Here is a 24606-nt window from a genome sequence, read left to right on the forward strand (position 1 = left end):
TGCAATTCTTCAGATATATCAGTGCTGTAATGAGCAGTTGAAAATAGATGCAAACCTTGACAATTCCCACAGCCTGGAGTACCCACATGCCCAGGGTAACCAGAGCACCTGAACACAGCCTCACCACACTGGGTGCACAAACTAGTGCAATTCCTGCTTTCCAAAACCTTCATCTACTGAACCAAAATAATTCCTAGGTGAGAGATCCATGTTTGTATTTCATTACTGGTTAGGAATGCAGATATTAGCACATTATATTCTCAATACATTCCCAAAAGTAAAAGCTTGAGTGGGCTACAAGTTACTTTAAGATGTTTAAAAATCTATGCCACGATGAACACAATTACTACTGAACACAATTAAATTTAATAGTATTAAAAAGTTAAAAGTGAGCATGCTTGGAACCTTCACAACTGTAACATTCATTTGCAAACTGCTGTCCTAAACACTTTGTGGAGGATCCCAGCTTTCAGTCACGTTAGATGATGACAGAAAAGACCTGCTCAACCAGCAGCATTGCTCCTTTCTTTGAAAAGGCCAGTTCAAAAACTTTATTTCCACGTTTTCAGTTACATGTGGGTTATACCATCTTTTTTCTGACTTTACACCCTACTGACTCTGAAGGTAGAGACTTTCAGGTACCAGAACACTATTTAGTACAAAAGCCTGCAGTAAAATCTGGAGGAGGTAAAATACCTTACTGCCTAATTTGTATTCTCTTTCTTTTTGTCTTCTACCTTCCCAAAACTGGCTTTGGTTGCTGTAACACAAAATGTTGGATTGATGCATATTTTGACAGTCTCTCATATCTCCTTTTTGCATATATATTTGTCTGCCACGGTTCTGGTAAAGAGGAATAATTCTCAATTCTTGATGAATGAAAAAAACAAAGCATCCTTTGATCTTACTCTTTCCTAAAACACTTATTTTCGATCCAAGGCAAAAGAGAAAACAAAAAGCTTTAGTCATCAAAGTGCCTTTCAGTGGGAGAGAATCTCAAATTGACGCTTGTTTTTCTGTAGCACGGAGGAAAGAAAGGGATATGAAATCCCACTTGCTGACACTAAACATTTGCTTGGTATTCAGAACCATTGTTAAACGAGGAAAAGATAAAAGCAAGAACAGAGCAGTTGAATTGCACTGTGACAATCAAACAAGCAGTCAACAATTCTTGTGCTCTGTATCCAAAGGATACTTTAGGAATAACTCTCAGAAGAGTTAAATGGCCAGAAGGAGGGAAGGAATAATGGACTGGCACTAATGCAGGGCCACCAAGATGGTTAGAGCCAGAGCACACCAAATAGATACACGGACTTTTCCTCCTTGGTTGTTACTATAATTATTTATTACTAAGCACTTGTTGCTCCAAGAGGTTGTGGAATTTCCATACCTATACTATTGCCTCCAGTGAGGTTGTATTTCATGACAGGACATTCCTGATATGAGCTCTAGGAACTTTCAGGGTACAAACTAAAAGCCCCTGGTTCTCACAAATTCCAATGGTTCTTTTGTGATTTTTCTGAAGAGCAGACTGAAGTGGCAACATCTAAACCACGTGGGTTTGTTTAAACAGAAGAGGTACAAGCAACCTGCAGGAACACCGAGGCCCTCTGCACCAGGCATGTCTTTGGGGAAAACTGCAGAGTTTTACAGGAAATATAAGAGAATAATTAAAAGGAACACACAAATTAGCAAAGACAGCTGAAGCAGGCTCTGCTGATGACCACACTGGCACGGTTTCCTCCTAGCTTACATTTCTGATTTCTTGAATTGCTTTAAGGTGCAAGGAAGCAAACTTACAAAACTACGGTGGCCACAGAATTTTTACATTTACCTGTGGCCTTTCTACTTCTGAAAAAGAGATGTTCAGGCACTTACCCAAGGCAAACACTGTTTTGCAATGAGGTCATTTTTTTTGGCATTTTTTGTTTATTCTACACAGTCCAGGCCCTCCATTTGGAATCCAAAAGCAACGCCAGGATTCTTAATGTACCAATTGTTGCATCTCATCAAGTGCATTAAAATGTGAGACACTGAACATAGAGGATCTCATTGACTTGCACAAGAGAGTCTTCAAGTGCTACAGCTGTTTCCATTCAGATCCAGCAATTAATACTGACAGAACTGATTGGATTTGAACTCATCCAACATCATTAAGGCTGAAGACAGTCTCACTCGTGCTTAGCAACCGAAATGGGCTGACAGACGTAAACCCTGACTGCAGGTGCCTTGACCAGTGAGGGAAGAGGAGCAAAAACTTCATGAAGTCCATCATGAAATCCATGAAGTTCATTGTTCAATGTCCATTTCCCACGTGGATTTTAAGAGTCTTCTACCTTCCCACTTGATGCTACAACTGGTCACACAAATGCAGGCCTGGAACAGAACACCTTAAACACTGTTTTTTCTCCAGACAAAAGTACAGCAATCCCTGAGGTACACAAGTGAAGCAACAGGTTTTTCCTTCAGAGTGCAAACATCTCTGTGGCACTTATATCAAAGAGATTATTAGAAATTCAAAACAGAAGGTGACAATAACTGGATTTTTTCTCTCCACAGAAAAGGCAGTCTTCTTCTCTACTTTCTTACGTGGGATGCAGTCTAAGAGAAATTTCTAAAGAAACAGTGGCACTGAATCCCACACAGTCTGAAAGAAATCATTAAGAAAATGCCATGATGGCACGTGTGGGTGGAGTGACAGTGTTACACCACAGCCAGACTCCTGTTGAACAAAAATTAAAGAAAGAAAAGCAGGTACTGGGCCTTCATGTTCAAGAAGTGCAAAGGGTACCTTTTTATCGTGGCAGCTCTTTTATTTACACTTCAACGAGGCACCAGCCCACATATTTGTAACTGCACTAAAAGACTGAGTCTCACTAATAAACAGTATTAGTGAGCATTAAAACAATGACTTCTTAGTCTGAATGTGAAAAATTAACTGTGAACAGGCATTCCCTGTCATTTGGCAAAAGTTCTTCAGGAATGCAACCTGTTGCTTCTCCAAAGACAACAATCAGTCTGCAAAGTTACTGCCTTTACCATTTAGATGGGGTTTTTTTGTTGTAAAATAAATAATTTTGCCCATAAACCACGAACAAAACATAAAGGCTTTATATTTGAGTCTGTTCCTATGTTTGTCCTGACAGGGAAACAGAGGAAGTTCCAGTCAGTTCCAGAATGCTTCCTGCAGGATCTAGTTTTCTGCCAAGACAGTATCTTTGGGTTAGGTATTAATCTTTTATTGCAGAATACAGGCTCCTATTTGTTCTGTTACTATCAAGATATAGATACTGGTATCTACAACTCTGAAGTTGTTCAAATGTTCTAGTTCACATGGCAATCACAATCCCCTGAGATAAGTCTGGCACTACACACTAAGTTAAGGCAGACGTGGACTAACTGCAATTGCAGTGGGCCATAGTTTGGAGCAGTGCAGCAGTACAACAAGAAAATTAAAAAGCCACCATCAAAGGGATACTGTCCCTACAACTAAGAATTCTGCATGCACTTCTTAAAAATGTTCAGGACTAAGGAGATTTTTCCAATTCCACGTAGAAAGATTTCCTTTGTAGCCCTTAAGGAAAAAAAAAAAGCACAACAAACCCCAGTTCGTGTCAGAGAACAAGTGTGTGTGTTGTGCCCTGGAGCCATTTCCAAGGCAACAGTCACAGCACTTACCTGGGATACACATAAGTCAGATAAAAACTCGTGTTAGGATTTGAATCCTGAATGCATTCACTGCAGACAGACTATTTAGCATTTTGTATTGTAATATTGTGTGTTTCTAGTCTGAAATCAAGTCTCAAAGAAGTCTTTATAGATTTCTCCTAAAACAATTAAGTGAGGAAATAAACCAGAATGTAACCTGAACATGAAAGCACACAGTTGCTTGTGGAAGATCCAGGTTCTCACTCAGCCATGCTGAATGCAAATAATTCTCTTTGTATGCTTAGAAATGAGCTGTTTCACATTTCTGGGGTAATAATGTATTCTCATTCTAACCAGCAAAACCATGGCAGTCCTAAGAGAGCCACCTAAGGCAGGTGAGTGTTTTATCTGTAAAATCATATATTGCTCTGGGTTTTATTAATGCTTCCTTTACAGACAACTGGCTTGTAGCAAATTGTATTTGCTTAGCTCTGGCAGGTATCATGCAACTTTTACTTACATACCTACATTTTACATTAAAATCCACTTCAAGGGTAGATTTTTTAATAGTTTTTAATACAGAATCCTTACAGGGACATACAAATGAGTTCTTGCACATGCAAATAACCAAATGTTACTGTCTTTTTAGCTGTTTAGCTATTTGTCCAACTCATTGCACCAGGACCATGCACTTGAGACGCAAAACTTGTATCTGCATCTCAAAAGTTTAAATACCACATCCCCAAACTTCCTAAAAAAAGGCAAAACACATACTTACAAGTCAAAGACTAAGTAATGGAATCCTTCTTCTGATATGCTGTCATGGAGCCGCACTGTGGAAAAGGAGGGGAAAAAAACATAAACACCAGTCACCTTTTTCATGTCTTTTATGCCTCTGGTTGATTTTGGGAGAGAAAAGAGGATTATAATTCTGCTACAGCCCCATGTCATGTTTACATACACCTGTGTGCCCAGATCTAAAGTTTTTCCTGAAAACGGCCTAGTCAGCTGCAGGCTTCATTTCTGAATTTTAAGAATTCACATCACATCGTGGTGCAACCGTGAATTAAGTCCTGCAGTTTTTCTTAATTACTTTAAATGAAATTGCAATTTCCAAAGCTGATACAGGAAGCTTTGTCAGTAGTTTGATTCAAATAATTATCACTTGTAGAACCAAATAAAAAAATCAGGTTAATCTAAAACTGATCTGTGTTCAAAACTGATCTGATGAAGAAAGTGTAAAAGAAAAGGATTTCCAGATCTCCCCAGATGGTAACTCCATGTATTAATATTTTTTTTTTTACAATACATGACATTTTTTAAAAAATATGATCAAATAAACATGACTTTTTAACTTAATAATATTTAGCCCAGGGAAACATCTTGTGTTTACACAATACTGAAGAGAAAACCAGCTCTTGCCTGACTCAGTGCCCAGAGCTCGTGATGATTCAGAGCAGCCAAGTAGGTCTAAATCAGAATTTGTGGTTTTGGCTGGTTCTGTAGTCTAGATTAGTCGATGTTTTTGTGAAGTGCAAGCCACCCTTCCACTCTCCCCTCACAAAAAACCTCACTGCTTCTCACTGCTCGCTAACAGCATTCTAGTCACACAGGCAGAATGGAACATGATATTTGATTTCCCATATCAGGTATGGATAGTGAGAACTACCAAATACTTCTGGTCATGCAGAGTATTTGCTCCCTGCTGTTTTCAAAGACCTCCAAAGTGGGCAAAACAACCCAGATTTTTAAAATGGCTTTAGCGAATTGAATCAAAGTGCTACACCTTAAAATTCAGAAATGAAACTTTGGTTTTAAACTCAGAGAGTCTTAGCTTGAGCTTGAATAACAAAACTAGTGCCAAGAGGATAAATTTTGTCTTGAACAGGGCCACCTGTTACTAAGCAGCCCAGGATGGCACCGTGTGAAGGGGTTTTCTGAAGCAGAAGGTGCTCTTGCTTTGTCACATCCTTTTCTAGAAGAGGGCTCTTGGTTCAGGGTCCCACAGAACCATGGCTCCATCCCTTCTGACTAAGAAAGGCCTGTGATTTGAGATGGATGATGTTTTTCTCAGCCTGGCAAGGCTAATTCCTTACTAGCCAAACTCGAGTCTGACACGTCCATGGGGATATCTTCCTCAAGGATCATATTCTGTCTTTCCCTTTCCTCCCAAATGCCTGAATCACAGAAGTGAGATGGAACAAATCCTTCTCTGAATCAAGATCACATGCCCCTGATTGTTTCTGGAGAGGAAAACAGGCTGAGGCAGCCAGGGAAGAGCAAAACTGCCTTTTGGCAAGCGCTTCTGTTGGCTCCTTTGGTCAGTACAGGCACAGGGTTATGCCAGTAAATCTGAAAGGTGAAAATCCCAAATAAGCGAGGGCAGAGGAGAAGAATCCCTGCTGCAGACAAGGCAGAGAATCCAGAGGAAAGGCTGCACAACAGCACAGGGGCAAATCCAGCACACGTAGCAGGCAGGATGCAGGCATGACAAAGCAAAAGGCAGCAATTACACAGATTATCCATCCAGGATAAGAGCTCCCATCAGGAACTCACGCTGCCATTCCTATTTCCCCGGAGTCACAAAGCCTTCCTCAGTAGTAACAGTTCAATTTGCCTTTTTTGAAAAGTTAGACAGTTAGACCTAGTCATTATGACCTAGTCATGAACTGCAGTTGTTCCCTCAGTGCTGTAGGGAACAAACACACGATGGGGCAGGAAGGACACTGGGGTCATTCTTTTCCTTCCTCCCTTCTGTAGCCCTGTGGTCACTCTCCTCCACTGGGTTCCAGGGAAGGTGTTTAACACCCTCAGACAACAAAGTTGTTGCTCTTCAGCAAACCACTTGAAATGCCTGACAGGAATCCAGGGAGCATTAAAAATCTCTAAGTCATAATTTAGAATTTTGAATAATTTCATATAATAGTTTTAGGGAGAACTCCTATTAGTTTTTTTATCTTTGTACTGAGCTATTAGTGTGGGCAAGCTCCAGTCTGACTGAAAAGTAAACTGATGTCCATTAGTTGACTTTTTGTGCTGAACTGTAATATTTTGTGTCTATTCCACAGAAAACAGTTGATATAATGGCCAAGCAACCTTATTATCTCCTTTCTGAATTTCTGCAGTTAGAGGAAAAAAAAAAACAACACAAAAAAAATAATAGTATTCCACATACTTTCAAAGCAAATCAAATTCTTCCAGGTAAGGAGTCAAGTCAAACAGTAGATAGAGTCAGAGAGAAATTCTCCGGGATAAAGATATTTAACTATATCAAACTATTGCCTAAAATATTTATTTGTGTGAAATTGCTGCAATGATCATTTTGCTAAATTTGGTATCATGTTACAAAGACAAATTATTTAAGAATAATGGTTAAAATCAGCTAATGGTAAAGGTCCTCATTTTCCCTTTGGTACTACAGATTAAGATCTCTGGACTCACTCTATGAAGTTTGATGTCTTAGGAAGTTACAGGGGTCATTCATCAGCAGTAGAGATTCAAAATGGAATTCAAAGTCCCAAAAGCTTATGTCACATTTGCTAAAATATGCAAATTATTTCTTTAAGTTCCTGCCTTGCTGCAAAAAGAGTGAAAAAGGGACAGATGTGCTAACCCTCCATGTTCACTTCCAAAAGTGTATTACAGTGTTTATGAAGATATTGCATAGACCCCTCTTATCAGAAAAAAAAAAATCCCAAACTCTCCAAAATGAACCTAATTAGTTAATGGAAGGAACTTAATGGAATGATTTAATTTAACTTTGGGGTTTCTGTGAATTGGTACTTGCCTGCCAGTAGGTATGGGATAAACATTAAACATGAAGTAACATTTTGCCCATCTAAGAAAATAACCCTCCCCATGCTCTGTTAAACAAAAACCAGTGGCATCCTGTAAGATTTACTGCCATTAAATGACTTTATGCAAGTCAGCAGGGCTGTGTATGCCATTAACAGGTGGCCTGTATTCAGCAACAGTGAACCAAAACTACAGAGCTTCCAAATTCATTCAGAAGATACACAACTTTTTTATTACATTGCAAATTCATGGTTATTTAGGGCCAACAACTTGAGAAAAAAATCCTATTCATTTGCATCTGAATTGGTATAATAAAAAATGATGGGAAAAATAATTAGGCAATTTAATATTTGGAAAGACTGCCTTTGTCCCCGAGGCACTGCAACAGCAAGTGTTGACTACTGTGAACAAAATGCCATATATTGCAAAAATATTCATTTGTGACCAAAACCCTCCCCCATGAAGGCCCCCACACAATAAATGTCTGTATTCTGATTAAATGCCAGGAATATTTACATTCTCTGCCTTCATTAAAGTCCCTCAAGTCTACTGCATGTAGAGAAGTTAGTCTGCCAAACTGTTCACGTTGGTAAAAGACTCTTGCCACGCAGAAAATAAAAAATCATTTGTCAAAGTAGATAAAAGATCCAATTTTGCAGGGAGGCTGAGTCCAGGTACATGTCAAAGCAGATGACCCCAAATTCCCAACTCCTTTGTCACGATGAGACTCTTGTTTCATTCCTGCGGGGTGAAGACTGACTGACAGACTTCAAAAATAGAACACCCCAAATAAAACTAAAAAAAAAAGAATACAAACCCAACAGGTATCCCAAAACTTGTAATTCTGTGTCAGGAGACTCCAGGGAGAGCAGTTGAAGTAACTGACACTTATTTCTTTAACCAGCAGGTTTTTGTGGCTTTTCAGTCCCTGTAAAACAGGTGTGTGTGCATTTATGTGTGCACACATGCCCAGAGTGGGACTGTGGAATCACATCCCATATCCCTGAAGTTAAAAGGAACAGCTGGAGTTACACCTCTTTAATTATTCATGGGTGAAACCAGCAAAAATTGCATGGAGTTGTTGAAAAGAAGAGCGGGGAACTAAAATGTACACCTGTATCTTCATGTCTTCATTTAATACATAACCATGGCATTTACTGGAAATCCTGTGTTTTCGGGTTGAGCCAACTCCTCTTTGCAGCCAAACCCCTGATTTTGTAAGTTTAACAAGGTTTTTTTACAATGCAACAAAAAGCCTTTACAAATGTCATCAGATTAAGCCTTATGAGGATAACTGCACGGATTAAAAGGAAGGCTGACACAAATTTTTGCTAAGAGCAAACTGATGTCTCAGCTGCCAGTGTTGATGCTTTAAGCACTAACAATTTTTAACCATTTTAACATTCATCAGAACGTGGAAGAAGAGGAATAAAGACCCAAGAATTATAAAGACACAAGAATTTCATGGAGTGTTAACTAATAAAAGGACAAGCTGTAGGATAGAGATGTTACATCAATTAAAATTAACCAGCTCAGAAAGCTGCACACTGTACTTTAATGGAGGGAATTAGACCTTGTCCCTTTTAATATTTACAGTGCTGGCCAACCCTGGGAACAGATTTATATAAATAATATTAGGACCTACATATCTATAAAATTGGATACTGGGGGATTGTAATCACTGGGAGGACACAGCCTCCCTTCTTGGCTTTCCTCTGTTAAAACACACAAAACACAGACACACAAATAATTTATATAATGACCACTCAGAGAACTAGGTGTGGTTATTTTTTAAGTGTTCCCCTTTCATGAGGACCAAGCCCCAAGGTATTTAAAGGCATCAGCTTATGAAAACAAAGCCACTCTACTTTAAATATTTTAAAAAAAAAGGGAAGCAGAAAATTGCAATCCTGTGGCACAACCCAAGAGGTACCACAGGAAAGGAACCTCTCACCCAGGAGCAGCCTTAGACAATGTTGGCAAAGTAATCAGCACCATATTTAAGGCACTTTTATTGAGTAACAATCACTTTCAGCAAACTTAAACTAAACCTTTCAGTCTGTAGTTAAATTTCCTAAAGCTTTTAATTCTTGGTTTTTTCATTAGTTTATTAAAGACCATCAAGTCAAATCGAAAGGTTCAAAATAACTTTTAAGATAACTTAGTAAAATTCTTCATTTAAAAGTTGATTAGAACTGTGATAACCTAAAGAAATAAGAAAAGATACAAAGATGGTCTTTACTGATGTTTATGTTGGATACTCAAATTTTTTTAATAACTGAGTGATACTCCAAGTTTTGTATGCTTTGAATTCAGTGATCACTCCTACATAACTAGCCCAACAAAGCATATTTGTAATTACCCTGAAATATTGATTTGGCCAAGGAGGAATACTGAAAATGTAGTATTTATATGCACAGTCACTGTTTTTTGGTCTCTCAATGCTTTAGGAGAACCAGGACCTTCAAGTTTTAAAACAGGTCATTCTGGCAGCTGGAGACAACTAAAGCATCAATCCCTTTTCCCTAAAATTATTATTCAGGTCATTATATTCCATGGACTTTGCAACACCGTGGAAATGCAGCAGGGTTGAAGAACCAACTCCATAGTCTGTTAGATGGTCTATTTATCCTAATTCAATTAGTGAACCTACAATAAACATTATGCACTCCTCCCTGTCTCTGATGCCTGACTGAAAACCTGACATTCCTGCCCATTTCTTCCCCTCAAGATGCAGAGAATTTTAAACTTTACTAATAACAGTAAAAAATAATTTTCAGGCTGTAAGAACAAAAAGAAGAAATCCAAACCCACACCCAACACCGATTTAAAATGCAAATATTAATTTTGTTAAAGGAACTGCTTTCAAATTTGTGACTACCCAGGCATTTTCTGCTGTGAAGAAAATATACTTCAACTGAACTCCAACTGAAAATTTTTCTAGAACCCATTTAGAAGAGTCCCCCAATCACTTTGGTGGAGCATCATCAATAAATTACAGTAAACAAGATGTTTGTAAATGACCTACCTTAATGAGGAACTTAATAAATGATGATGTAATGTCACAGAGCAAGCAGGTCTTTTTTGCTGTTCAATGGACTGCAATCCTTAATTATGAAGGATTTCATTTCCCCCAGCTGTGATTCAAATGGCCACAGAAAGAATTCCACTTGGCTGTTCCAAGGCACTTAACCACTCTAAGAACCTGAGCAGCACAAAAATCTGAAACAAATCCGCTCACACTGATAAACACACGTAAACATTTGCAGAAGTCCCTTCCATATGGACTCCATCTGTTGGGCAGGACATCCACACAACTCCAGGTTGACCCACTGTCTTCATTTCCAGCTAGAACAAAGAACCAAACCCGTATTTCCATGAGGCTGAACTTTCCATTTCCAGCAATAATTTCCATACAAGAACGTGGGTTTGGAGAGAAAACCAAAACAATAAATTTCACTGCTAAAACAGTCCTGTGTTGGGGAGGACAGAAAACACAAGTAATTGTGTTTTGTCTCATTCAGCTCCCAGTGTCATCACTGGAATTGCCTCAGTCGATTCCCAGAACCATCCTGCTGCCAACCAGAGGATAAAAACCCTCTCTTGTACACTCTGCCCTTAAATATATGTGAGACACTGCATAAAACAGGCCGAATGTAGTCTTTCAATATATACCTCTACATGTCAAAATTATCATTGCTGTCACGCTGATCTCCTGAAAATACAGAAAAAGTTGCTACTGGGCTTTGGTTTTTCACAAATATTACACTTAAGACCTTGTAAACAGTAAGTAACTATAAAGCTGTAAAGTTCATTTTACCTCAAACTGGAATAAATAACCTATAAAATGGAAACTTTAATTTACTTTCAAATGAAGTCATTCCAGGGAATTCTTGCCACCCCTTCCTGTGGGAAGATGACAACAGAATACACAAAGGGACTTTATCTGCCCTTATTTTTTACTGCAGGTTGTGGAGTGAGCATTACAAATATTACTTGTGAAGACCTTTGTCTACAAGAGAAAAATGCTCCAGTTTATGTTATTATGCTACCATAAAACCAAAGTTTATGCTCCCTTAATTCAGCTTAAAACAAAGCATCAGCTAATTTAAACTGAACCAATTACCCAGTTTACAGAGCAGTAGGTGGCCACAAAGAAATAGCTACATCAGTTTAAAAATAAATCAGCTTTTGATTAAGCTGGGCAGCTTTTATAGGCACCCAGACCTAAGATTCCACTTCCTACGTGGGAAGTTTAACATTAATTACCACTGTGCTGGAAGTGCTCCATCAAATGTAACTCCTACTGCCAGTCCCTCATTTAATCATTATCTTTGTGTGATCTTCAAATGCCCCAGATTGGCAGTGAAGATCATGCCTTGCATCCTCTTTTCTGTAAGATGGAGAAGTTGAAAACCCATAAAAATGCAATATAAAAGTAGTCACGTCTCTCAGGGAAGTGGTTAAAAACATGAGACAAGCAGGTTTGAGCTCATTTTCTGAAGACCTTTATGCAGTACAACCACCCCATTCACCGAATCACAGTAGGCATCACCTTTCATACTAAGTCAACATAATCTCTAAATCATTTCTTGATTATGCAGTAATGCCCAGAAGTCCTCAGAGATCAGAAAAAGCTTTATTCTGAAGTGATGGCAGCATTTTGCAGGCCCTCGACCTGCTCCAGCCAAAAAAGTTACTTCTAGGACAATGAAGTCAGCTTCAAAGAAAATTCTATATTTTGTGGAATTAACCTAATACTTTCTTATGTTATACAGCCCCACTGTAAATTTAGCTTCTCCCTTCCTTTATCTGATGGGTTTTTTATATCTGTGCAGGAGAACAGGGCTTAAAGCCACTTTCCCAGGATCAGGTCCCCAAATTTTGTGCTACCAACTTTGAGGAAAAAGACCTAAAATGGATGGGACAGACCTAAAGCATAATTATAGCGCCATTTCTGTCCTCGGTGCCCTCTTTCACAAACATCAATCCTGAATATCCTGACTGTGAGCAACGGGATCATCCCAGAGATCAACCCCATTCACAGGAGCTTTCAGTAACTTCCCAGAGCCTGAGCAATTCCAAGTGCTGTGCCCAGACAGAGTGTTTCCATAATAACCCCGCTGCATCTCTATCCACTGGGCTGGGCTCAACACCATCTGGATTATTTTCGGAGTGAATGTGCCTTCCCCCTCCATCAATTAACTGCCACAGGAAGTCCCGCTCCCACAACTGAAAGCAGCTATAAATTACTGTCATTTTCCTAACGTGCAAGTTCACGAGTCAATGAGGATCCCAAATGATTCAAAGTGTTTGTTTTACAAAAAGCAGGGAATGCATATTAACTTAATAGATGACAAACTTGAGGCTTATGATGAGAAGCTGCCATTGTCTTTTAATCACAGTCTCACAATAAATGGAAATTAGAGAGTTTGTCCTGTCCCGTGGGACCATTTGTAAGACTGCAATTAACTCAGTGACAACCCACATAAACTTGGGTGGAAAAGCTGCAGGAGGGAGCTGAAGCCAGTCTGTATTCTCAAAACCAGACTACTAGTGCTGGTGAAATCTCTTTCTAAATATTCCTCTCATTTAGCACATCCAGGAACTCCCAAAATATATCTCCTGCAGCAGATAGTTGCAAGCCACTCAGCAGCAATTATGGTTTTAGACCATCAACCGAGTCCTTCCCGGCAAGGCTGCACAGTCAAATTCCACACAACCCCAGCAATAACACCACCACCATCAGATCAAATATAAATTAAATAGCTCTCAAGGTCACCTGACAAATAGATGCATGACAAATACATGAATTAAACAGCACTATTTGGATGGTACAGTTGCTGATACGTGAGTGCTACTCACTGCTGTGCAGCACGAGGGCAGAAGCCGTGGATTTGATTACAATACAATTTACCAGAACATCCTCAAGACACAAGTATCAGGAGCAGAGTGTCATGCTTGGCCCAGTGTGGCTGGAATGAGAAGCTGGATGTATTTAAAGGAGACAGACACGCAGAGGACAAACTAAAATTAGAAGCACATTCCCATGGGCAGTCCATGAGAATACTAACACTCCGGTGAAGCCACTAAAAAAAGAACTTCCAAATTTAGAAGGTGACTGGGAGGAGAGAGGTATCATTAAACCCCTCTCAACTGAGAAAAAAAAAAAAGCCTGGATCAGCACTTTTGTAGGAGTAGGAAAGTCTTCAGTGCCTAGATCTGAAAAAAACCCAGCCTGAACTGAGCAATTAGGAGCTATTTATCCACTGCCAGGGATGGAGGTTGGTGGTATTTGCAGGGTCAGAGCATTCACTGTGTGCCAGGGTGCAGCATGTGGAAAGCCAAGCAGGCCAGCTTGCATCCTTTGGAATGCCATGGCTCTGACAGATACTCCCAGCAGCAGAGCATCAAAAACAGGATGAAAAGGGACTTTGTGACTTTTTAAAGGCAAAGGTTTCAAGGAGCAAGGAAAATCCTAAAGGACTGCTGAAACACTTGCTAGAAGGATGCAGAAGATGCACAGGAAATGCAAAAGGCAAGAGGGAAAGGGATTTCTCCATGTGACATCACAAGCACAAGGCCAGCATATAAAATGCACTTCCAAATGCACAGCTTGCAACCAAAGAAAAGCTGCATTCCTAAGAGTTTTATGTCACAATACTTAAACATGAAAGCAGATGTAATTTTAGGAAAAGAACAGAAACATCCCAACAGGGATGCAGCTGTATTCAGCAATATCCACTTTTCCTTCCAGGACCTTGTTGGCTGATCAACAGAAAAGACTTTGGAGAATGAAACAGGGTTCTCCAGGGTGCAAATGCCAAGATAAGAGGCCACAGACACATGCTGGAGTATGCAAAATCCCAGCTAGGCATAAAGACACTTTTATTTCTATATTTATTTATTTTTGTGGACAGCAATGTGGTCAAAAACTGCAGTAGCACCTAGAGGAGCTGTGCAATCTCCTTTCCTGGACAGCCTCCAAACTCAGCAGGATGAGCCCTCAGTAATCTAATTTTACTGGGCATGGCTTGAGCAGGGGGTTGGGACTGGATAACTTACAGAGATCCCTTCCAACCCACATGATTCCATGATTTTTCACAGGGGACAGGACATGTAAGCAAAGCAAGATGTCTGGGCAGATGGGAGTAGCCCCACAAATTCCCTCTCCTAATGAGCTTCCTGGCTTTCTACCCCTTTGGAAAAGGAGCTAAGACATTCCACAGTGAGCTTCCAGAGCTCCACTCCTACTTTATGATCACCTAAGTCAAAACATGATCCATGGTCCAAAGTCAGGAGCCCTTCCTTTTGCCTCTTGCTGCTCCCAGCTCACATCCCCAGCATTGCCCCATTCCCTCACTCAAGCGCCTCCTCCTCCTCTCCACTTGTGCCACCCTTCCTCCTTTCCCTCTCACTTGTCCCACTGTTGACTTTATCCTTTTCTGCATGTCACAGAGAAATGAGGAGGGGTTAAGAGTGGGATCAGCTCTGAGGTGGCACAGACAGCCAAACACAAACACTGCCTTCTTGGAGGGACCTTTTCCAGAAGCAGGAATGTACCAGCTGACAGCTCACCCTCCCTGGCTTGGGATGCCAAACACTCCAAACGGGCAGATTTAGGCTGCATGAGAAACAAATGCTGCCTGAATGGTAACTCCCTACTTTTTCTTGGAAAAGGAAACAGGCTGAGACAGAAGTGTCCCACAGAATTGAGCTCAGAGCCAGGAATGCCGAGGCTGGAGTTGGGTTATCATGGAAAGCACCCCACAGCAGTTTTACCACCCATGCAGGAGCTGCACTAACACCATCCAAACAGTGACATCCATCCAGGTTACTGAATATTCTGCTACTCTTTTTCAGTTCAGGTTTGGGTTTTTTTCACCCCCAACTCAAGTAAAGGTTCACAGTATTTGGGAATCAATCCAAGAACTAGAGTAAAATCCACCTACTAGACCATCAGCAGCACTGTCTGCAAAAGCAAAGGGAGCAGAATTTACAATATCCCCTAAAAATGCTCTAAATTGTCTGTGCTGGCTTGACTGAAAGAAAAAGCTTAGTTTAGCTGAAGTAGTAGAGATCTCTGTTTTTGGAGGAAAGGGTCCAGAGGAAAATTACATATTTGTGGTTTAGCTGGGAGTCATGATGTCTACCCCTATGCATAACACGTGGTTGCAGATTCATAATAAACAAAGCTTTCAAACAACAAAAAAAAAAGTAAGTTCTCAAAGATCCAGCCTGTGTGTGCAAAGAGAGAGCAATTCATTTCAATCCAGCTTATTTACTTGAAGTCAGCAATGCAATTATGAAACTCTTCCTTCCAGAAAGCACACACAGAAAGCAAAACAACAACAAAAAAAAGAGATGAAAATACAGATGGGAAGTGCAGCAGCCACCCGAGCGCTCCCCCCCTGCAGCAGGTTCCTCAAGAGAGGTGTTTAAATCCCACTTCCCTGTTTCTGTGGATTACTCTATTTTACATTTAAAATGAGTGGCTGCAAAAGCAGAACAGACTTTATGGAAAGAGAAGATGTTTAAAAGAACCCAGACACACTGTGAAAAGAATTTTCATGCATTTAAGGAAACGTACAAAACCAGCTCTAAGCCAGCATGGAAAATGCTTCAAGGTCTGGTTCACACTTGATTTATACTTTATCATCCCCTATTTTGGTGCAAATTAGGCATACACTTTGTGAGGAAAGAAAATGACAGAATTGGTGGCAAATCAGAGCAGACCCTCATTCCCTCAGTCTGCTCTGGGTGCTGCCACAGTTATCAGGGATATTACAACCAGCAGTGCTTCCCTCGAGCCCGAATAACCTCGTGCTCCATTAAAAGGAAAGCGAATTAACGCAGCACGGCAAAGAGCAGGGGCATTGTCTACGCTCAAAGACATTTTTATGCTCCACAGTAACCCAGAAGAGCAAAACCTAAAGTGGCAATGCCACTTTTACCAGAGTAAAAGGATTATGCTGCAAGGGAAACAGAGACAAAAGCTGTGACACCCAATGAAGCTGCCTCCACCCTTCTTTGCTGGTGCACTCAGGCCAAATTATCTGCTTCACATGTTACATGTCGAAAATTACTGACACATTGATTAGCACTGAATAACTTACAGTCTTTGAACTATTGGTTGGGTTTTTTTTTTTTTTTGATATTCCACTCACTTTTAGGGCCACCAGCAGCTCCACAGAAAGCCCTTCCCCTCAAATTCTTACAACATCAGAAGTTAAAACTTTCAGCCTTTTCCTCTTAAACATCAACCACATACTCAAAACTTCACCAGCTAAAAGGAGTGAAATGCACAGCAATAACAAAAACTGCTGAGAATAAGAGACCCTGCAGAAGAACCAGCTGCAACAAACCCCACGATGTTTGTTCCTTGTGTGTTCTTGCCTGCTTCAGTCCCGTTCCAGTACATTTAATTTCACAAATAGCAACTGCAAAACCACCTTCTGTTTTCAGTTGTTGCACTTCACTAGTCAGCTGCTTTCTGCAGCCACGGCTGAGCTTAAACACTGAAGCTGTTATTTTATAATACTCATTAAATTTGCTTTTTACATTAAGTATGAAATCATGTTATATCACTGGTTTATTTGGTTTCTTGATGGTTTATTTTAATTCGCTCAAGAACTAATGGTTCACCTCAATCATCACAGAAATTGCAAATGTAATTAATTCAACAGAATGGATGAGATTTAAAATTGTTGAAACGATCAGCTCATCTAAGCAATAAAAATAATTAAAGGAAGTGAGAGCCTCTGATGCATCAGTCCCACGTAAACAAAAGCTTCATATTTATATGAAGAGCTATATTTCTTTATTTATTTGCATAGCTATAGTTAATATATCCCCGAGGGCCATGTTTTATCGAGCATAAATTTACGTAGCTGGGGATTTGTATCATTTTCACTGCATCAGGAAAGAACTATATATTTTTGATGTAAAGAGTGAAACCTGAAAGTAAGCCCAGAATAAACACCGTGCTAAAGAACAACATCCACCAAACCTGAACAGGCCTGATTTTCACTCACTTTATAGAGAAACTTAACTAATGCCAGCTGAGCTACTCGCAGCTGTGCCACAGTAAGTCAAACCAAATTCAAAAAGGATTTACCACGTCCCTATTTTCGTATATTAATAGTGTTTCTCTTCAGATTCCTGGGACTTTATGAAGTCCCATGCACGTACTTGGGTCCAAAAAGGACAAGGCAATATGCGGTTTCTCATTTTCCCCTCCATGAGGACTGGAACAGCCTCTGTGCTCGTGGGCTGTGCTGCTGTGGGGAGGTGAAACCCAGGCTGGGCAGGCAGACCTGCAGGAACAGGCTCAGGCCTATTAAGGCTGACATGGCACCGTCTCTGCTTGGCAGCCCTACTTACCTCTAAGTACCCTGAATTACAGAGCCATCCAGGGACAACCTGTCCTGCTGCCAAAGGGACTTCATTTATCACCTGAAGGGCTGCCACATGTCAGTAAAATCTGCTCTTGCCTTTTGGGCAGGGATGAAGGTTCATCAGAGTCAGACCTGAGCCTGAAGTAGTTGACTAATAGATCCTGCCTGATGTATCTTACACTGCCCCCCGAGGAGGGGGCAACAGGCAGATCATGGGCAAATTCAGCTTGGGAAAGACACCCCAATTGCACCATGTTTGAATCAATAGTTTTCCAGACTAGGTCAGAGCTTGCATCATCAGGCTAATGTAGATTTTATCATCATTTGGGATCTCATACACCAAACTTGGCAAAGCAGGCTGTAAATCAACAGCAAAAGCAATACTAAGATGGTGCAACAATGCTACACCACCAAAAATACGTGGATTGCAAGACTAGAAATCCAAAAGAAGATAAAGAACAGAAAACAGGAAAATGACACTGGAACTCTTGGTGAAGAGATGCAATGTTATCTTGGTGAAGATTACTTTCCTTAGCAATTTGCTTTCCAAATTTCTAAATTAAAAAATTGGAAGTATTAGTATGCATAACTGCTGGAAAAGGAATAGTTACACAAGACGACAAATCCTTTCTGGGTATCTGTTCAGCAAAGGAAGGAAGCTTTTAATGTAACCTGATGTGCAGTCTTAGAAAGGAAAAGCACTGTGTTCTCCAAACAGCAAGGCTTTCATTTTAAAATCTATTGCAAAAAAAGATAACCTGGACACAGTGATGTTACAGCCACGTCCTCATGGTAAGAACCTGAGAAACACAGCCGTGCTGGGAATCAGACTCCTGGACAAAGCACTGCAGCCCAGGAGCTCTGTTACCACAGGAACACGAGATGTGTTTGCCCAGAAATTTCCTACCACAGCAGAACAGAAGCCAGATTACTCAAGAAATGCTGGAAGAGGAGAAAATACCAGTATTGCCAAAGACTGACTGGAAAGGAAGGACTCTGAGCCCCCACAAAGTTTCTTCCCGAGGCCTGGAAGTTCACCTAATGGATTTTGCCTCACTTTAATTCCCACACAAAATTCGGCAGGACTCGTTTTCTACCACAAAGATACAAAGAAGTGAGGTGAGAAGAGGCAGAAATCACAATGTAAGCAATGAGTATTGGTAAGGAACAATTGCAGGTGGAAAGGATGAGGAAATTCTGTGGGTTTTAAACAAACTTGCCTATATACATTACTGAAGTGGGAAATGGAGATTTGAAAAAGGAGAACAGGAAATACTATGTCTAATCCACTTTCCTTATTTTTTTTCTAAATGCCATTCATTAGGCATTGTGACTACACAGCTGGATAGAGAAGAAATCTTGGATTTGTGAAAAGAAAGAATAAAATAAAGAGATGCTGAAAAACTACCTGAATTAGTTATGTGCAAAACAGAGTCTGGACAGAGAAGTTCAGCTTTCAGAGATATGTTGGAGCTCTGCTTGCACAAGAAGTGAAATCAACTACTTCAAGGTATCTTGCTCTACTTCAGAATCACTCCTTCAGCAGAAAAGCCTAATAAGAATTAATCTCCCTCCATACCTATTTAAACACCCTACTCGTGAACATTTGGCAGATATGTTGATCCCTGAAATAATAATCTGATTTCATAAATACTTCCAAAAAGTCCACAGGAAATATGTTTGTTTCCTCACAGTTGTTTTGTTTACAGCGATTCTGTGGGGAGATTCAAATGAGGAACCGAAGTGAAAATATTACCATGGATAATATTTTACCCTTTTGAAAAAAAGTTTTACCCTTTTGAAAGAAAGAATTCTGATTTAGTCTTCTGTTTTCTCCATAAACTTCTATTTTCTCCATAAACTTTTCCAAATCATTTGCTCAAATTCGGCATTTAAAAGAAATGAAAACAGTCCAATCCAATTTTAAGACTCCTCTGCCAATACCAGAGGAACTTCTGAAGTTTAGTACCTCTGACTGCAGAGTACTGTGGAAAGCCTTTTTTAAATGTCATCCTGAGAGTTCCAAACTGCGTAATGGCACTGATTAAATAAAACCGGCCAATAAGATATGAAATGGATATAAAAACGGCATTGTTGGGAGGTTAAAAATAGGTATGTCCATTGTTAAGAAGTTTAGTCCTGAAATCTTTCTTATCCTGATGAAATAACTAAAAAACTAAATATTTTTCTAGTTAGGTACTAATTGGAGGCCTAACTAGGAAATGCAAAACCAAGTGATCTGTAAAAGTTTTTGATAATTCTCTGTTTTCTCTGGAAAGATAATTGGAAAATATCTCCAGTGCTTAGCATTTTTTTTTTTTCAACTGTTTCTCTAAAGCAAAAAATCTTGCCTATATGAAAAGTACAATGTGTTTACTCACAGGCTAAAATCAAAAAAGTGACTCCCCCCCGCTGTGCTGCTTCACTCTGACTGCAGGCAAAGTATGAAAAAGGTGACTAACAAAGGGTTTACACTCTGGAGTATCTGGTACAGTCCAAGATTTGGAAGATAATTAATGGAGGAGACCATACAATGCTATTATCATATAGGTATTGTTTTAGAAATAAAGTTAACCTGGAACTGACACCTTCACACGAAGTCACTTTTTGAAGGGAGACTTAATCAAGCTAACTAGGGAGAATAAAGAAGAATAAGGTGAAAGACAAGAGAAAGGATTAGTGAATTGTAATTTTGTGCCCTGCAATGAATGTGTAATTCAAAAAGACAAGGAATTAAAAAAAACTACACTGGAGGAACATGCAGAAAACCAGGGATTTCATCTTTGAGAAACTGTCCAATCAACTAAACCAGATCTCTGCTTTCCTCTAGAAATCACATAAAAAAATTATTCTTTATAATTTCTTTTATTTATTTTCTAAATTATACTTATTGTTGACAAGTTCCTTTTAGCTACACAGGCAGAGCTGGCAGAACAGCTGACAGCAGAGACTCAACGATGACAGAATACAACGCCTGCTGCCAAACCCTGGCATATTAATTCCAGGCCATGAAAACTCTTCTGTTGGGCAGATCCAGAACATGGCATCTTTTTCGGAACAGGGGCAGAACACTGTGTCCAGGATGCTTTGGATTGTGCCCCTTGGTGCAGGTGGTGAGGCACAGAATTAGTGCTGACTTCGAGCCCTACCTGCCTGTCACCAAAGCTGCCAGTGCCTGTTGGCACTCCCGAGTCACACCCTGACAAATATAAATATTCCATGTGGAACACACAGCATCTGGACCACATCCCACACTGGTCCAAGTTGCTCAACAAGCTGCAGACACGTGATCACATGGCACCAATTTAGACTTTTGTTTCAGCTCAGCTCTGTGCACTTCAGCCCTTCCACTGCATCCGTTTATTACTGGTTTTTATTCATCTTCCCTGGCTTGTTCCAACTCAGAGATACACTGCAGTTACAGCAAAGTGAATGATTTTAGAGCCTGATAGCACCAGATGTGTGACCACAACTTCTCCCCACAAGGAATTGTACATACCCTGGTCTTCCACCACTTTACAAAACTTTGGAGGGGGTAAAATGACAGAGACATCACTATTCTTCCTCCTTAAACAAATTTCTATGTCAAAGCTCGAGGCTTAAGGGAGCTGCCTCAGAGAATTGACATTTCATTTTTGAACAGTGGTACATTTGTTTTCAATTCATGTTTATTACTAAAAGGAAGGAGATGATTTTATCCCAGCCACGAAACAATTATATTCATCTAAAAATGTCCCTAATACTTCCAAATTAAAAATGAAAAGGAGGAGAACTAACCAGAAGGAAGACCAAGCAGACTGCCAGGTGCTTTTGGAGTGCCAAGCATACGTGTTTGATTAAAACATTCAGTGAGATTACTTGTTTTTCTGAGGACAACTTTCAAGAACGTGCATGGGGACAGAGGAACAAGAAGTCTCAGGTACAGCAAATATTCCTGTGAGTGATACCCTTGGCAAACTAATTCAGCGTCTGAAAAACTGAAAAACCCAGCTACAGTTCCTTAAAGATCAAGGTACTTACCTGTTTATACTGTTTCTAAAGGAAGGAGACAGACACACCCCACCCTCCCAAATAACTTTTTTTGCTTTACATGAGTAGAAAACACAACTGTGGAAATAAAAGGGGCAGAGTTTTCTGCATCCACCTATCTTCCCTGCAGAAGAGCAGAATCTCAAACACAAAATACAGGATAAAATAAGCATTTCAGCAAAAACAACTCTATCCACATTCTGCAACACAAACACTGTTAGCTGAAATTCTTCTGCAGGTCTCCAAAAGTCATGGGCAGTACTGGAAATAACTCCTCCTACACCCTGCACAAAAAAACCCCAAACACTTGGCATAGAGAGCAAAAGCTTAAGGATGGAACAGTGCACGTTGCTTTAGGTGATCTATCAGGATATTGCATCCCATGGCAGAACTCACAGGGAGCACCACGTTATGAAGAAACAGTCGTGCCTGGAGATATTTGCCCTTGACTTCTCTGAGCTGCTATTTGTACTCGTTATTTTGCATTTCCCCTCCATTTTCTAAACTGACATATACTGTATGAAGCAATGAAAAGTTCCTACCAATATTGGGATGCTTCAAGAGGCGACAGATTCTAGCTTCCCTTTCCAGTTTCTGGTGATCTGCAACAAAGGAAAGCAAAACAATTGCTTTTAGTATGAAGATTAACACAGTTCAGTGTATTTGCTTTAGAGAAGCAAACAAAAAAAAAAAAGCATCGGGTGATATGGAATGAACAAGTTTAGAAAAAGTTGCTGTGGATGACAACTCTAAAAGGTTAATAATTTTGCAACACATGTTAAAAGAAAATTAAAAAGCTCAATCCTTACTGCAAAGTAGCCAGACAGTTAGATATGTAGGTTTTAGATATTTGGGTTTAAAAGATCTATAACAACGGATTTAAAATAAAACAGAAAAAGCAAACAACATCTTTAAAACACTTAGCACTTTAAGTCTGTAAACCAGAACTTTAAATCTGGAGGAAAAAACAAGAAGGAAAACTTTAATTTTTCTGTCATTTGTACTTCCCAATATTTGCAGTCAACTCCAACAATAAGAACAAATGGAATCAATTCTGCACATGTTAAAAGCTCAGATTATTTTTACACTCTATTAAGAACTGGGATAGTTCCTGAGCTAGTCACCACTTGCCAGTTGAACTGTCATATTCTGTGAGGCCTCAGAGACTACACCAGTTGTATGAGAAAATGTCAGCTTAACTCTCTTTCACCTTAATAAAAAAAAATAAATTTCAGACAGTAAAAATTAAAAAAAAATAAATTAAAAATCTGCACAATTAAGCTGAAAGCTCTTTTAGGAACCTAAACTCTTGCACTGAGGTTTTATGTGGAGAAATTGAGTTGCAGCAAGTTCGAAACACAAGCACAGACATATCCAGTTACAGCCCCTTAATGTCAATCAGCTCTGGCTGTAACCCAACCGTGGGTTGAGCTCTTGCCACATTACACTCAGCACACAGGAGATGATCTGAAAGCAAACTGAGCTAGGCTGGGCTTAGGAGAAACAAGAAAATGCGATCAGTGTCTCAGGAGAAAAAAAACCAATCCAGGGCCTATTGGTCATTTGGCATCAGAGCTGTATCTCCGGGGCACGACCAGCCCTGCTTTCAAAGGCAGTTCTGTACCACCTCTATACTCACAGGATCAGCCAGCAGAGCCAAAAACCTGGAAGGTATCCCAGAGTCTTCTATGAAGTGCTAAAAACATCCTGTGTCGACTCTTCAGGAATAACACGGATACAATAGAGAATTTCATCTCCAATTTTGAGTATAAACATTTGAAATTGCTTTGCTATTCGTTGCTACACCACAGCTTCTGAACTGATACTGGATAGGATTAACTTTTCACACCCATTAAACGTTTGCATTGGTTGTTTAACTGCTTTTATAGAATCCTGGAACGGTTTGGGTTCAAAGGGACCTTCAGGATCATCTCACTCCAGCTGAGAGCCCTCTGAACCCCCAGAGCAGGAAGGCACCACCTGGGCGAGGTGATCTGGAGTACGAACATGATACAACTGCTCCTTCTGCTCCAGGGGACAGACAGTAAATTAAACAAGGTGAAAAAACCAGACAAGTAACTGTTACTTCACAATTTACTCGGTGAAATAAACTCTCAGCTGATGGAGCATAAACTAGTTGGAGCTCTTTCATTTAACCGAAAACCACGAGTCTAAACCTGCAAAGTTCAGGCAGCTCTGGGCTCCCACTGACGTCACTGTGACATCACATTTTGGCATCAACTGCTTAAAACAATAAAGGGTACCTGCACACGTTCAGGTACTGAAATACTGACTGAAGTGCTGAATGCTGAAGTGACACTCATTGTAACTGAACAACGTACTTCATTTATTCCACTACAGAAATTCTTGCCTGTGAAACTTTATAATGCTCTGATGCTACAGCTATTATATTTCTCCGAAAAAAATACATTTCCTTCATAAATTAATATGTTTTCTTAGAGACAAAGCTCCACGCTGTAAGACCTCCCAGTTAAAAGCAGCCAGCGAGCACAATCATTACTCACACTTCCAGCTTACTGGCAAAGCAAGGACATGCCCCACTGGTCATGTGGCCACAACACCCAGTCAGAGGTGGTTGTGCCTGTGGAGATGCTCCAGGCTGTGCCATAAAACTCCAGGATAACTGAGGATCATGTTCTACCAAAGGCTAACAGCACACCACGCTGAGATTAATATTCAGCTCCCACTTGCACACATGGCAGTGGGCTCAAATAAC

At 40.0% G+C, this 24606-nt stretch overlaps 1 protein-coding gene across 28 annotated transcripts in view; it reads right to left on the bottom strand.

Moving 5' to 3' along the window:
- CAMK2D (calcium/calmodulin dependent protein kinase II delta) overlaps nt 1-24606 on the bottom strand; it is a 118083-nt gene that overhangs the window by 49681 nt on the left and 43796 nt on the right. For all 28 annotated transcript variants that reach the window (XM_027658965.1, XM_027658962.1, XM_027658982.1 and 25 more), the window contains 2 exons: nt 22412-22471; nt 4427-4481 (listed from right to left, as the gene is read on the bottom strand). In XM_027658965.1, the coding sequence (XP_027514766.1) occupies nt 4427-4481; nt 22412-22471 (115 nt within the window). The remainder of the gene's footprint in view (nt 1-4426; nt 4482-22411; nt 22472-24606) is intronic.

Source organism: Corapipo altera, unplaced genomic scaffold (genome assembly GCF_003945725.1).
Source record: "Corapipo altera isolate COAL_440 unplaced genomic scaffold, ASM394572v1 255, whole genome shotgun sequence".
In the NCBI taxonomy this organism is placed as follows: domain Eukaryota; kingdom Metazoa; phylum Chordata; class Aves; order Passeriformes; family Pipridae; genus Corapipo; species Corapipo altera.